Consider the following 16,344-nt stretch of genomic DNA (forward strand, 5'->3'; position numbering starts at 1 on the left):
TGCAACCACTGTCTCTTAAATGTCCTTAGTACTAGAAGCCATCCATGCAAGTTGTGATAGCCCTTACCAACCACAGCTGTCATAAAAAAAAAATACTGTTACTTAATTGTTCCTCCTTCTTACAACCCATAACAGTGTTACTGTAAGGTAAATCAATTACATCAAGAGGCAACTGGAATGACTTCTCCCCAAATACAGACATCTGACCTGACAGTAAAGTGTGAGGAGCAGTAACTGACAGGGATCTGCAGAGTGCTGCCTTGAAGGTCTGCTCTTCCATACTAGCACATCCTGAAGCAGATGGGAGGATATTGCTTGTGTCTTAGGAGGAGGAGCAGGAGAGTTACAAGGCAGCTGGTAACACAGCAAGATGCAGCATGCTATTCAGTCCAGTATAGGTTATAAAGGGAAGGCTTGACCTTTGCAGTACCTGTCTGTGGCTAGAAATAGACAGGAGATAAGTTCAATCACTGGTTTTGTCAGTACAATAAAGCGAAGTCTGAGACACTTCTGTTACATACAGTTTTTGCGCTGTGGGTGTTAGCTGCAAGTTAGGAGAGGTGGGAGGAAACGCAAATCAGCCAAGAAAGGTAATGAGGCTATTGATAGGGAAGATCTGAGACCACTTTAGCAAAGAACTGTGGTCCAACCATAAGTTTGGTAAGGTAGTGCTGATAACTGAGACTTTCAGAGTCCTTTACTGTGGCTAATTCACACAAGTGCCCTGGAGGACTGTGTGTGTAATGTCCTGAGGTCCTATATATTTCCTTCTGCATGGATTCAAAGTTCTTCTATGATCTTGTCTTACTGCTAACGGAGAAAGTGACAAAAAGCTGGAGTGATTCCCTTCTGATGAATATTCTACCTGTTACCATGAAGCACAGAACACATACAGACAGTTGGTACTCTTTGTTTCTGCCTGATTAGGTTACCTACCACTGGAACATTAAAAGTCCATGGGTCATACACAAGGGCAGGAATTCAATAGTCTATTGCAGTTTATATAATGCAGTTTGAAACAATATAATGACACTAACACATCCTGCTTTTATTCCCTTTCATTCATTTCTTTCTTCGTTTTCCCTTCCCTTTTAGAAAGGGAGTTTCTAAAATCCTCTCATTGCTTGTCGCTCTGCATTTCTGGACAAAAGACCACTCCAAAAGCTGTAGTGGCAGATTTAAGTCCTGGTTTGAGGCTGGACCATCATTATTCATTCAGGAAAGGCTTCTAGGGAGCTGTCTAGGTAATTCAAAGCTTGAAATGAGGAAACCAATTATAAGAAAACTTCCTGTGTAGATTGGAAAGCTGCTGCGGAATTTAGATATAGCTTAAAAAAAAAACAAACAACCTGAAAGTGTATTCCTACTTAATGCATTCATCTTTGTTGGCATGTCCTTGTAAGGGTCAGTTGCTGACAACAGAAGTGAAACAAGAACAAAAAAAGCAAAACACTGATTAGTTTCCTTCTAGTTACGTGATTTGTGAATGGTTTTTTGTAGAACCCCCAGAAGAAGTAAAAATAAAATCTATTAAAAATATATTTCCTTCCAACTATCCTTAATGACCATTAGAGCTGAAGTACTGTGCATACTAACCTAAGTTCCAATCAATAAATGAATGATTTCCAGAATCAATGCTTTATCACCCTGCAGAAGTGAATTATTGCAATTATATTGCTTTCTAAAAGAAGAGCTACCATTGTTCCAATAAATTATATGCAGCTGGCTAATTCTTTGGAGTTGGCATTAGGCCTGAGTGATTTTGAAGTGTGTGTGCAGACTGTTTAGCACACTACTGTAGCTCAGACAGCACACTGTTTTTCACTGACAAGCCAAATGCACCAGACGGTGAGCAATGCCTCCTTAAATTCCAAAATTAGAGAAGAAGAAATGTTGTAGTTAGTATAGAAGCAAGCAATTCAGAAGCAGCAATCAGTATGTTTATGTTTTGTATTATGTAGGCAGCCAAACCAAGTGATTACTGGCCTCAGTGTGTGAAATAGACTCCTATGTAGTTGGAAGATGGCTTAGTACATGAGCTTTTTAGATGTAGATGGATGTTAATGTTAATATCTCCATTTCAGGCCCTGAACAAATGTTTCATGGTTCTTGCAGTGACATATCCATCAAAGGTTAGTTTTGGTTGTGTACATTTAAAAAAACACAGTTAAAAAGAAATCTTATCCTGTGTGGGCTTTAAGCTGAGGACACTTGCCCTGCCTGCGTACGCTTCTACAAAAGCACAGGAATAAAGCAGGAAGTTTAAAATCGGGCTTTTGCACTCATGATCACAATGTTGCATATTTCAGGCTTTTTCCTTATAAATCACTTCCAGATGAAGTATTTTCTCCTTGGAGAGAGTTCCTCAGTGCTTCACAGATACTGCCCCATGTTCCCTCGGAGTCTGTGTAGCTTTGCCAGCTGGCCTATGCTAGGGCGTAATCCCATCAACATCATCCTAGCAAAAGGCATGAGCAGCATTAATCTCCAGCAGTCTTTTCCCTTTTATAGCAAAATGGGTTACAATAGAAACTATGAAGAAGAGATTTCTCATCACAGAATCACAAATAAATGGGTAGATTCTGATTTGGTCATCCATAGCCAGAAATGAACCACTGTGGCTTTAGAACTTTCTCTGGTATGAAAGCTTTACAGTTTCTTATTACAAGGAAGGAGGTTATCTGCTTCACCGAAGTTCATTTATAGAGATGGACTTCCTTGTAGGTAGGATTATCAGTACCACCATGTTAAGCAACTTCAGACTTTGTGTAACTCAGTAAGGTCATGGAATTAGTGTTCCTTCAGGGCAAGAAACATTTGTGCTCTCCCATTAACATATGCTCCACAAATTTTGGTAACAGGATGGAGTTCTGGCAACTGAATTCCATGACTGCAAATTAGCTTTAATCACCTTTATATTTGGTGTGTAATTTAAGTCCACTTTTATGATGTAATGAACAAAACAAGATCATGATCAAGAGAATCAGTACAATCAGGCACAAGAGTATGAAGGGTTATGAGCATGTATCTGAAGTCCAAGAAATGGTACTGGAACTGTTTGAACTATGATTGCCTTTGCCTCTCTGAAAATGCTTATGTGTTTAAAGCAAAGCTAAACCAAACAAGAGACATAAACATATATTTTTACCCACCACAAATGACTCCAATATTCCACACTCACTTTAGTGAACGTATGTAATACAGATTGATTACTACACAAATCACTAAGCTTAAAGAAAAGTACTCATTCTTCACCCTTGGATGTACCCTGAGGTTTATTTCAGGACCTAATTTGCATTGAGTTAATGTTTTTAAAGCACTATTTTCTAATTTGTGTGCATACATAATGTAAATTGTAACATCAGTCCTTTGCTTCTAGGAACAGGTATGAGATGGAAAAGATCTCTGGCATGTACAGAGGTCCAGATAGCCAATGATGCACCTGCCTTCCTGCACTGGGCAGTTCTGCACCCTTACACAAGTAAGGCTTAGCACTAAGAAAGGCCTGAACCACAGATACTCTAATGAGAATAGCTGACAGTTCTTACTACTCTGTTGAGCAGTGCAGGAAGGGGAGCTGGGAAGACAGTGTCAGGAGCCTTGCAGCTCATCTCTGCCTATCTCTGCTACCTGTGAGATACGCATCAGTGATTGCTAGCTGCTGGGTGATAACGAGTACTGTGAATCCAAGAGCCTGGGAAAAATCCTGTGTGCAGCTGAAAGTAGTGTGTTCAGAAAGGGATTGAATCTTTCTAAAATCTGTCCCAGAATATACAGAGACAGGGATGTATTGAAGCATGGTTTGATTTTTATGAAATGCTCAAAAACAAATTTGTCCAGAATTCAGAGAATTAGTTGAAGAGAATGCCCAACGAAGTCCTTCTGTTATAAGGAAGGAAAAAAACAGCTCAATAAGACTGAGTTTCAAATGCAGGTCAAAAACAAATTCTACAAACTACTCGGATCTCAGGCAGTTTGGATCCTGAAATGTTAGAGACACCTAAAAAGAGCAAGCTAAGGCCTAGTGAGACCACAGCTTATTTAAGCAGTATATAGCATTAGCACTCCTACTAGGAGTGTTTTGGAGAAGCACTGTCAGCAATGAGCCATACATTCAGACTATTGCTAGCTTGAATTTCACTTTGCCTATCAGGTAAATTCAGCTGGTGATGCTCATTTATATCCTTATAGTTGCCCAGAGATTATTTACCATTTACTAAATCTTATTAAAGCCAGGTTAGGCTTTCATTGTTTTGTTTTTCCCACAGTGTTTATTTTCAAAACTCAGTGGAACTTCCAACTTAGTTTCATGTTTTAATCATATTGCTTTTGGAACACGCTGCTCTTAAATCTGTAGAGATAGGATTGTCTAAAAGTGCTGTGTTATTTAAGTACAATACTGCTTTTCCATCCTCTGTGCCTCATTTCTGTATGTAGAGCACACTTTCACAAAGTAGAAAGCTTTACTGAGAGAAAACAGGGATGTCTTCAAAGCAATTTCTTTCCTTGAAAACAGCCATGATTTTTGAAGGAGGTATTTTTTATAAAATTTCTACCCTTCACTGTAATGTGCTGTTTGTTCTTGTGTACTTCACATCTGTGCAATGTATTAAAAACACAAAACCAAAGATGCCTCCCCCTCAAACCAACTCTACAAATCCCACTGAAAAATTATTTAAGAAAAGCTGGGATTTCTACATTGCACTTACCTGGAACAAAGCTTCCCTGGACCACCTCCTTATACGCCCACCAGCCCTCATGGATTTTTGGTGAATTTTGTTGAGCTAGAAATAAACAAACCATAAAATTAAGGTAGTGCATAGGAAACATAATTACAAGAGCTTTGGAGACACTAAGTAGGGTATCATCTTCAACATAGGAGTCATTCCACAAGTTCCCAAACAATGTCTATTCAATTAAGTGCCTGTATCTTGGAGCACCTTCTCTCTGTTTCTCAGGCAGTAAAATGACTTCTGAAGAAGTAATCAATAAACTGAAATTCAGATTAAAAAATGAGGTTTTGTAACACTTCTGATCCTTCATGTATCAACTTTAAATTCAACATAGGATAAAAATGCAGATAAAATAGTGAACTCCATGCATAGTAGTCAGTATCTGAGCCTGAGTTTGTGGGCTGAATCAGTTTTTTTCCCCTTCCTTTGCCAAATTCTCCAGTAATCTCTCATTTTGAACAGGAAGGAAAGGCAGTGAACCATAGGCCATAGCTGTGTCTGTATGTCTCTACTTTCAAACAACGTGCTCTGAGTTCCAGAAAGAGAACAGGAATACATAACCTCTTACTTCACAAGTGGTGGCCTATACCATAATGCTCAGGCAGGGAGATAAAGGTTTTCTGCAACGTCGCACCCTCAAGTTATCCCCCACCACAGTCATTCTGGTGTTACCGTGTCTGATGTGCAATTCTATAGCACAGTGCAGCGAACCAACGAGAGGCTTTGTGACCAATATTCTGAAAGGCATATGGATAAAAACCTAAGCTTTGGATAATGAGACTGTTGCTTAAATAACTTCTCTAAACTTCCTGACAAGTCAAGAGTAGAAAGAACTTGATTTATAAAGATATTACTTCCCTTCATCCTGAAGGAAATGGGCACTGGAGCAAATATAGTGTTTAAAATATAAACTGTTAACAGAAAAACATACAAGATAACTGTTTCAAAGGGTGTGCAAACATAGAGTAAGAAACATGCAGGTCAGAGCCAATAAGCAAATGCCTCAACTTTGCATGCTTGAATTTCCATGTTTACAGCAATCTTTTCCTTGAGAAGGTAGCTGAGCTTTCTATAACTGTATCACTAGCTTAGTTCCTTTAATTTCTTTAATTAGATACTTTCAATCCTTTCACAAGGTCTAAGAGTTTTTAACATAAATACGCAGCTATGAACAATGTAAGGTTTAGCAGCCTTCTGCTGCAGTTTCAGTTCTCAGTTGCACGTTGTATACAGAAGGCACAATTACCCTGGGAAAAGTTCCAGCAACATAATAAAAATTGTTGTCATTAAAACTTACAAAGGGAATGTGATGTTCAGACTAAAAGACAAAGATGGCTCCGTACTGTTCTATGAGTAACAAAACAATATTTATGATTTAACTGACTGTAAATTGCAGGAACAGAAGTAAAGCTGAAGTTAATTAAATATACTGAGAAAAGGCCCAGTGCTATCTGCTGACCAGGAATCCAGGCACACTCATGGAATGGGTACATGTGGATGTAGAAATCCCCTTGTGGTACTCATGCTTGTTCTATTAATTGGTTGGTGAGACGTTAAACTGAAAGGGCTGTCACACTGTGTACTCTTTACAGTTTGCAGAGGACATTACCTTCATTTAATGTTTATGTCTCTGTCTAGAGAACTCCAACTGTGTCTGGCTTTGGACTACAGTATGCAAATACTTGGAAAATGGCAAAATCCCAAGCTACAATCCGAAACATCTGAGCAGCAAAATATTCATACCCAGACTGAACTGTGGTATTGGTTTCCTTTTTCTTTATTTTTGGAATCTGAGCACTGGTTCATCTCAGCTTCTGTGCTTATCTACAGCATGAGTCCTTTAAGATTTCAGGATGTTTCAGGAATAGGAAAGGATACCAAGCGAGCCTCCAAAAGCACAACAATCATTTTTTCCATACTATTTCTCAGAAAATTAAATTGCATTAAAGTCAACCTTTTAGTAATGTGCACAGCTAAAGCTGCTACACCCAACCAGAGGCAGCTGCATCTTAGAAAAGTGTGAAGAAGTGAAGAGTGAAGAAGTTTGTGTGTAGATGCAGGCGGCTTAAGTAGAGAGGCTGAGTACTTCCAAATGCAACTATCTGCTGTCAGCATTTGTAGAAACTTATGTAATAGAAATATGTATCGGCTTTCCCACTCTGTGGCCAATCTAAATGATATGTGTCAGGTCCAGAAGAAAACAAATCCAGTATTCGGGATTTAAACCAAAGTCAGAAGGCACCAGCTCTGTGGTTTGCTTTGTTGTACTGTGCCAACATTTAGTAAGGGTAATTACGAAAGCAGTATCAGGAAAACAAAGATTTTTGGTGTATTTTTCCAAATCTGTTGCATTAATATGGAAATGGAGACTGTATGAGGTGTGTAAGAAAATTAGATTATCAAAGCTTTGTACTAAATAATTGAATGTCTGTGCAATCACTTTAGCTATCAGAGAAGAGCATGACCTACCACTGCTCTGTACTTTCCGTAGATACCAGATGCTTATCTCTTCAATATATACATAAAAATGAAGCACAAAGAAGGAATGCAGTAAGATGAGCTGCTTTCCCACAGCCTAAGGTAAGGTGAGAGCACTGCTGGGTTACTGCTGCTTCACAGAAAACTGAGGCCACTGAGAAAGTCAAGGAGAAAGGTGCATAGTTGCTCTGAGAGAGGAGCTGGGCAGGCAAACCCCACTACCATGCTCTTGTTTGAACCCTGAATCCTCTGTTTTATACCAGTTCAAGCAAAATGTTTACAAAAATAGCACAGAGTAACTGAACGCAGGCTTCCACTCTGTGTGTGTTTGTGTGAAATCCAGCTTGGTGCTCTGATGGATCCTACAGGACTTTGCTTAGATGCTTTGCTTAGGAAGGAGATTTATAAAGCCCTCATTTCTCTGGAAGCAGATGGAGAGGACTGGTTAGGGCAGGAAGGAGTGAATGTCTTCTGAAAACTTTTCCTGACCTATTACATCAATCTGTCTTAGGATGTAGACAAGAAGTTGTATCAGAAGAGTAGAAAAAAAAGCTGTTCTCTATTTCTGAAATAGACCCACCCTTGGATTAGTAATGGAACAAAGGAATACAAAATTAGAATTAACAGACATATGGACAGTCCTTGCTGGGAATCCTATCTGGGCCACTTACACCTGATGCACATAAAACACAGGGTCTGTACAATTGGTGTATCCATGCCCATCTGACAGAAAGGCACTGTGCCTGGATAAACAGGTTCAACCTTATGGCTCAGGAATTATTGCCAAGGAAAAGGATTCTTCGTATCTGCTATCTCATGACACTGCTAATAAAAATTTCTCTCAGCTTCCTTCTTATTTCAGTTAAAGTAAAACTACTGTATATCTCATTGCAATTCTGCTTGAGTACCGTACCCAGAGACAGGCATGCTTTGTTTGAGGGTTCTGATGTTCCTCTGCTCCTACCAGAACAGAGAGGCTCCTACATGGCAGCTCCTTTGTTTTAGTATGAGCTGTCACATAAGATACTAAGGAGGAAAAAAGGTCTAGAAACCAGTTCTGTATTTCTGGAAAGGGGCTCGGTATCTTTAAAAAACAAACAAACAAAAAAAAAAACCCACCACATTTCTGATACCTCAGACTTATATTTTTCTTACCCATTTAGAAATACCCAGGGTAGGAAACTGTATATAACACTTATGCACCTTTGGATTCCATAAAAAACACCCTTGATTCTATGAGGCACCTAAATAAACAGGTCCATCTGAAGAGACCCTGAGCTGAGTGAGCAGAGCACAGGGAGCTCTCTGCAGCAGCCGCGTTAGCCCCAGCACTGCCTTCTCTCACTAACAGAGACAGTCCAAAACACCACATTTGTCTGAAGTGCTAAAGGTTATTGAAATGACCTCCATTTGCTACAGTGTTCTCAGTACGGAAATCACTAGGATCTGAGATTACCAGTTGTGCTGATATAACACTGTTATGTCAGATCTATTTCAGCGCAGCTGCTGTAGATGAGACAGGATATTTATTCAGAGCAGATATAGCATGTTGCTTTCATTTTTTTTCAGATTATTGGAGAGGTATCTTATTGTGGAGCATAAAATTAAAGGCTAAACCCTGCAAGATGTCAAGTATTTAGTGACTTCCACCCATAGGGGAACTGTGCCACACAGGATCATAAAAATATGCTGTAGATGCAAATGCCAGAAGATGCCAGTGCCACAGACTCATCAGTTAACTCTGTCTGGCTCAGAGATTAAAATGGGTAGGCTTGTAATTCGAAGGGAAGTTGTGTGCTCAGTAAAATTATTTTAAAATCCTCAAAGATAACACTGTCTCAGAAGCCAGGTACCAGAGTGCAGATTCTGTTACATCCACATAAGATTTGCATCTTGTTGGAAGGCTAATGCAAATATATAAAATGCAATAATTAATATAAATAACTTCACAGTAAATGTGCCCATTTGGAAGACATAAGTCATTCAACAATTAGTTATTGACATTCTATACTTAAGCAAATGATAAGTTTGTTGGTGATGCCTTTCACATCTGAGCCAGTGGCATCTGGCCAGATCTCAGTTCTCCATTCACTTCACCATCATTCCACAGGGATGAAAAATGCCAGACTGGAGAGCCAGGCTCACTGAGGTTAGAGGAAAAGCCTTTCTGTATTTGAACGTATTGATCTGAGCTCCTCTGACTGCTGTGTTATTCACTCTGTATGCTTCTCTCATATCCTAAGGGTTTTGCTTTTGATGACCTGATTAGCATTGCCCTGGCATTAAATAGATAAAAACCATTTTTAGCAGTGTTACCCCATTTCCACAGTTGAGATTAAAAAGAAGATGGTGTAATTTTGTAATAAACATAGTGCAAGGCATTAATTTATTGCTAATAATTAAGATCAGATGCTTTTGTAATGGTTTAGAAGACCATGTGATTTAATAGAAAATTGGCCTTACAGAGAGCAGTGCAGGATGTGGTTGTTTGGTTTTTTTCATGTAAGTCAAAATTCAGTGTTTTTGCTAAACTCCATTTCCAGGATGGCAGAGAATGCATACATTTTGTGATTATTTTGAATTATTAGTTAGTACATTTTATATGGACTTCTTGTACAGTGTTTAATCCAAGCATGGGTTGCCCAAACTCTGGAGAGAATACAGAGTTTCTCAATCTAAACCATCATTTTGACATCTCAAATCATACAAGTACCAGCTTTTGGGTCATACTAACAAATGCCTCTTAAAGCAAATGGAATACACAGGTACAGAGTGGACCAGACAGCAGGGAAACTAAGCAGGTGCAATTAGCTTAAGATTCAGCCTTCTGTAATTAATGTTCACTTAGTATAAAACAAGTCTCTACATAATGCAGTTATTATTTAAGATGTTTTATGCAGCCTTTTTATATTAAAAACACTACACACACTTCAGGCAGTATATAAAGCGTCATTTATAATTGAATACCTACTGGACAAGAAAGGTTAGCTTACTTATGAATACTACAGCCTACATTGAATGCATCACCATATGAGGAGAGAGGAAAAAGAAAACAAAGGATTATAAAGGGATCAGTAAACAAAATGCTTTCATCAGCTATGCCAGATTTTTTTTCTTTCTGGATAACGTTTCGCTCAGAAAACATGCAAATGCTCTTTCATTAAGTTAATACTTTCCAATTCCGTAAATCCCCCTTCCACCATCCCCATGTGTAAAAGCTCTCACTGCTGTTGTGAATTCCAAACAGTATTCAACAGAAGCAAAACGGACGTGACCTGTTTTTATCATGTCTGAGGGCAAAAGCAAAGCACTACCATGGGAACTCAGCTATGGCACAGAGACTTGACTGCTCTCTGTACTTTCTACTTATTGTAATTTTGTGTTCTGATCTCACTATGATTAAAATCATGGGCCAAAGGTTGAGATTTCATACAAGCAGGCTCCTATGTATGCAGGTAGTAGTGACAAACAATGTGGCATAATATCACAACATAGCAAACAGTGGTATCTACTCCCTGTATGTAGTTGGCTTTTGGTGAGGGCCACTGAGTATCCAAAGGCATTAAATGCTGCTCAAGGATCCATAAATAAAGATGTTTGCCACTGCTGAAACCCATACAGAAGGAAGAGCGTTCTGCTTACAGCACTGTGTGAGCAGAACTTAGCAGGAAGTAAGAAGTGTGTATAAGGTCCAGCCCTGTTCTGCAGGGACCACGTCTTATGCAGGCATTATTTTCTACCCTTCTGGTCGACTGCATCTGTGAACCTTTTGACTGAGGAATTTCTAAACTTAAAAAGGAAGGGAAGGGGCAAAGGTAAGAGATAGCCAGCCCAAGGGCCTCTGCACAGAGCCAGCAGGAAGGCCTTCAGAACTTCCCTTCTTCCTTTGCTATTCATCTAGTAGGTGACTGTGCACTTTCTACTGTACTTTTTACATCTGACTTTAAAATATGGGTTGTAATACTGGTTACCATCCCATTGTGTTCAGGAAAGGAAATAGCAGGATTCAGTAGAAGGGATCCCATGCAACTGTGCTCATTAGGTGCTTGCTAAAGGAAGGCACAAAAATGTATTGTTTTGGGTGGTGGGCTCTAACTTGTAATCAGCACTTTTCCATCTTGCACCTAAAGCTTTCAAGCTTTCAGTCAAAAGAAGTTGAAGTCACTTCGACTCTCATTGCTGAGTCCTTTAACTACACCAGTGTAAACCATGTGCTGCAGCACAGGGTGGGTTATTTTGTCACTGCATTCCATTTAACAAGCAACTTGCATATTGTTCCTAACTCAAACCTCCCTGTAAAGCCACCCTCTTAATGAGACTAACACATGTACAATTGTCAATCTGCATATGGGCAGACAGTATTTTAGCCATCTCCAAGTATTTTTTGGCTTGAACACAGTGTTACACTTAATAACATTAGCTTCAATTTTTAAAGTAATACTTTTCTTTGGACAATTTTTGTTTCAGTAGAATTTGGTTTCTGAAGGGATTAAGAGAAAGATCTACATAGAAGTTCCCTATGCTACTTAGGAAAGCTGAGCAGATTCCTTTGATGTGAGAGAATCTAGAAGATTCCAGCTACAAAGTCCTATGAAGCGGGGATGTGCCCCTCTTCTTACTCAGTTTCCATATGCAGCCACAGGATTAACACTGCCTTTGACTTAGAGACAGTCCCTTTTCTTTGGCACAAGAGTCAAAATTGCATCAAAGCTGAACTACTGTAAGAAATCAAAGCAAATAAATTAGTGTAGGAGAAAAATACATAGCTGTATTGCAGCAATAAGAACAAAATACTGATAGTAGGTGGTGTGATGAATTCAAGGGGTTAAGCCAGAGACTCAGAACCTTGTGTTTCAAGGCATGCTGATGGCATGCTTTGGGTTACGTGGGTCCTAAACCTCATTAATACAATTTGTCTCTCACTGTTTTCCTGAGCCTCTGATATAGGTGTCAGCACATACCATAGTCTGCTCTGCACTGCATTAGATAGGGCAGTTTGTCTCTGATGAGCTGCTTAATCATCTCTAGATATGAAGCCTGAAGAGCTCTATAACATAATACAGTAAGAAGAAGCAAGACATCTTATGATATTAACTTTGGAATAGCTCTTTACATGGTGCTGCGTGCCTTCCCTTCCTATTAATTTCAGTGCAGTTTTAGGACACAGCACCTTCAAAGAAATAGCCTCAATATCCTTGAGCCTTTAAACTTCAATACATTATTAATGCTAAATTAATAGGGCTTCCTTTAAAAGGAAACCACTAAGTTCCTTCCTCAGAAGCATGTATGATATTGACATCTCATTGGGTTTCTGACCCTACTTGCTCTTTGTACTCTCTAAACACAAAGTTGCCAATCAGTAAAATAACAAACAGACAATGTCCCATTAACTGCCAAGGCAGATCTTTTTCATTCTTTTCCTTGGCTTCAGTAAAATGATTTCTGCAGCAGTCTTACCCTGTGGGAGCTGTGCCCAGAATTTAATATTCATCACTGCTTAGGCAAACTCAAGAGCAAAAATAAAGGTCTTCCAATTAACCTCAAGACAAATGGCATGGCATCAATATTAGGTGCTTGATCCTTCAAAATACACAGTTGCCTCATATGTTGAATTCTACAGCTTCATGAAAGCCTGTGGCCCAGGATGTGATACGGAAACATTTGAGAGGGCTACATCATACACAATGAATTAATAATGCTTAATAAATACGATTACCGTTATTTTCCACAGTAGAGACACATACATGGAAAAAAGCATAAAGGCTGCCTTCAGTCTGCCTGGAAATCTTGGCAGAGGAAATGTGAAGTCAGAACCCATCATCATGTAATGCTTTCTTGCAATTGTAATTCCTCATCACTGCAGTTCATCAGTTCCTCAACAGAAGTTGGTTCTTGATACTGTTACAAGATGTTTCTTAACAGAAAGCAAAAAACCTTGTAACTTTCTAGCTAAAGCCTCAATCTTACTTCTTTATAACCTACATGATGCAGAGTCAACCTATAGGAATACAATGAAGTACATGTGCTTTACCACTACTTGATTATCTTAAGTGTCCATCAGCATTAAGACAAAATGCCATCCAGACTTGGACAAAGTGCAGAGAAGCAGCTTTTGTTCAGAGTTTTGAACTAAGCAATGTGAAATAATTGGGCAAAGCTGAACTGCAGTGAGGGAAGCAGAAGAGTAACCAGAGGGAGAAGTCATTCCAGTGAGGTCAGCTGCCAGGATAAGACAAAACAGATAAGAAGAGAACATGTCTTACTCATCTCAGCTGCCAGCCATGTTGTACTGCATCAACATTCCAATTCATTAATTACTGCTTAGCTATTAGAGTGATGACAGCCATATAAATTCCTGAACATACAGCCTTCACTGGTTTGTTTTGAATTATTTTCAAAAGTGCAGAAATCTCCCCCAATTTTCCTGACTTGGAAGCATTGTGTGTTCATCCCCTTTATCTGGTAAAGATGGGGAAGGAGACAAATCACTTTCTCTGCCTCTCCCACTATTTGTGCTTCCCTGCAGTACTGTGGAATATCCCTCAGAGATTACTTCTCTCATCCATCTGTCCACAGTTGTGTTTATCCCCTAATGCTGGACAAAATCATACCCTCCCCTCTCTGGACTGTTTCACAAGACACCAATGTTCTTTTGGATCTCTGCTGTTATTCTGTTAGTTCAGAAATATTTTCAGCAACCCTATCCCAACCAACAATATGCCTGGCTTGAAATGATGCAACTGTGTCTACTGTGGGTGACTGTGGAGAGCGATCTGTTCTTCAGAACTCTTTAATTTCTTGATCCTTGCAGAGGTGTCCCTCATTCATCCCTCCTGGTCATTTCTTTAGCCATTAGTCAAGAGCAGTGCATGTTTCTTTCCTCTCTCTCAAGTTAAGGTGAAAGATATTTTGTACTGGCTGTGATGCCTTTCCCTGCCTCATTATACTGTTTTAGAATCTCAATTGCTTTCTGATTTTTTTTTTTAAGGCAGAAATCCCACGTATGGGGGGAAAAAACTCAAACCATGTATTGTTCTTAGCTTATTCTCCTTGTCTTTGAGAGATGAAACTTTGGACAAAGATAAAAGAAACACCAAGGATAAGAATTTTTTTAAAAAAATACATTCAGTGTAAAGGAATTGTGTAGAGAAATGTGTCACTGCAATGATTTCATAAGGGATTTCCTAGCTTTTCTTTTCATCTGTGTGGTCCTGCTTCTCCCAAGTCAAAACCCACAGAAGTTTCAGACAAAATTTCTTATTTGCCTGTAGAAGTAGGAAATAATTTTATTCAGTAAGGGAAAAGCCAACTCAGGATCAGAAATGGAAGGTGGGCATTTAAATGTGTATATTTCTATTCTTATTGGCCTTGCTTATTTTACGCAGATGCCTGGCAGTTTCAAGTGCCCTTCAAAAACCAAACAGGATTGCATGTTACCCAGCTTTCTCCCATATTTAATTATGTTTATCTTTATTCTGAATACTTCTAAAGGTCGTCTTCTGTGCTAACTCTTGTGATTGCTCTTATGCTGTGACTTATCTTTTGCTGAGACCCTGACTGAAAAAACCCCACAAAAACCAAAACAGAAGAACAAAACAACAAGGAGCTGTGAAAGCCCTGCCTCCTTCACACTCTATGGGGCAAGCTGTAGATGGGATCATTCCAGTAACTTAGCCATAAACACCAGCTGCCTACCACCTACTGTGCAAAATACTGAGTATGACAGTAGTACAGAAAATCCTGTCCATCCATAGTACTCATTGCCCACACAATTTCATTTATAAATGTGCTGAGTCGTTATCCATCTATTGATACATTAGATATTCACTAAATTCCTGTCTAAACACAACCACAATGCAGTAGCACAAAGCAACATGCTGTATTAGCAGTGAGTGCAAGAGCCCCAGAAGAGCAGCTTTCAAATTACTAGAGATAGAAAAGTCCTGAAATTTGGGCTGAGAAGCTTTCCTTCTTTCTGTTAATTTGCTTATTTTAAATTTTTATCTGAGTGTTTTTCAAAGAACAATTGAGGACAACTGACAAATTTTTCTCTGCAGCTGCCTGCAGAAATCACTACAAACCCTGCAGATGCAGACATCCATACCTGGTTGTGCACAAATAAATGCCTGCTGAGTGTTTTCCACATATGCTGAGCACTGTAGATGGGAACAGTGGGATATGCAGAACTACAGAGTTAGTCCATTAATATGGCATCTAACAGAAATCATGCCCTCGTTCTGTACCTGTTTCCTTCCCTACATTCCAGTCTTTGCTTTATGTGTGCAGAAAGGGTTGCTGGTACAGATGAAAAGCCATGGCCAACCAGTGTGCCCACTTTACAGCAGCCACACTCTTGAAAGGAAGTTATCAGCCACAGCCTGCTGGCCACAGATCTGTTGACATTCCCTTTGCTGTGATTTGCCTGAAGTCACACATGACATATATATATATCCAAGTAGATATAGACAGCTCCATCTATCAGCAGTAGAGGGGTAACTTTGCTATGGATGTGGGATTCGATCTGAAATCGGTTTTATGTCTGGGCAGTGAGGAGCACAAACAGAAGGTCTGGGTGGAAATGCATGCAGAAATCAGTGCCAGTGGGAGCAGTCAGGCTGCGGGAACAAAGCTACTTCCAGTCCTTTCATCTTCCCACTAGGACACACCAAATATCTCAGTTCCTCTATTTCAAGTGGACTCAGAGTTTATAAACTCCTGAATGGTAGACAAACTATTCATAAGAGAACATTTGGAATAGTGAAATAAATCTAACACAAACTTTGATTTGTGGAAAAATAAAACTAAGACATTTTGACATTATTCTCAGGCATTAAAATTGTCACAGTACTACCCAGGAGAAACTGAGCGAAGAGTGCACATTTAAGTGCTTCCCTTCATGCAAATGCCTGTCTAGCTGTTCGTGAAAGTGTGCTCACCACCAGGAAAATCCAGTGGGGGCTGATGAATAATGCACACAAATCAAAGTCCATTACATCTGGCTGGGTGACCATACAGTTATGCAACAAACAATATTTCTGACTCTGTAAACTAGATTTTGAGCCCTGTTAGACAGATGCTAGAGTCAAAATTGGATGACAAAACTGGATTAAAAGAAGGGTCTTACAGCAGAGTC

At 39.4% G+C, this 16,344-nt stretch overlaps 1 protein-coding gene across 2 annotated transcripts in view; it reads right to left on the minus strand.

Moving 5' to 3' along the window:
• The window catches only part of CA10 (carbonic anhydrase 10), a 168,528-nt gene that overhangs the window by 130,209 nt on the left and 21,975 nt on the right, over positions 1-16,344 (minus strand). For both annotated transcript variants that reach the window (XM_015279985.4, XM_415644.8), the window contains exon 3: positions 4,710-4,784. In XM_015279985.4, coding sequence (XP_015135471.1) covers positions 4,710-4,784 — 75 coding nt within the window. The remainder of the gene's footprint in view (positions 1-4,709; positions 4,785-16,344) is intronic.

This window comes from Gallus gallus, chromosome 18 (genome assembly GCF_016699485.2).
Source record: "Gallus gallus isolate bGalGal1 chromosome 18, bGalGal1.mat.broiler.GRCg7b, whole genome shotgun sequence".
Taxonomy (NCBI): domain Eukaryota; kingdom Metazoa; phylum Chordata; class Aves; order Galliformes; family Phasianidae; genus Gallus; species Gallus gallus.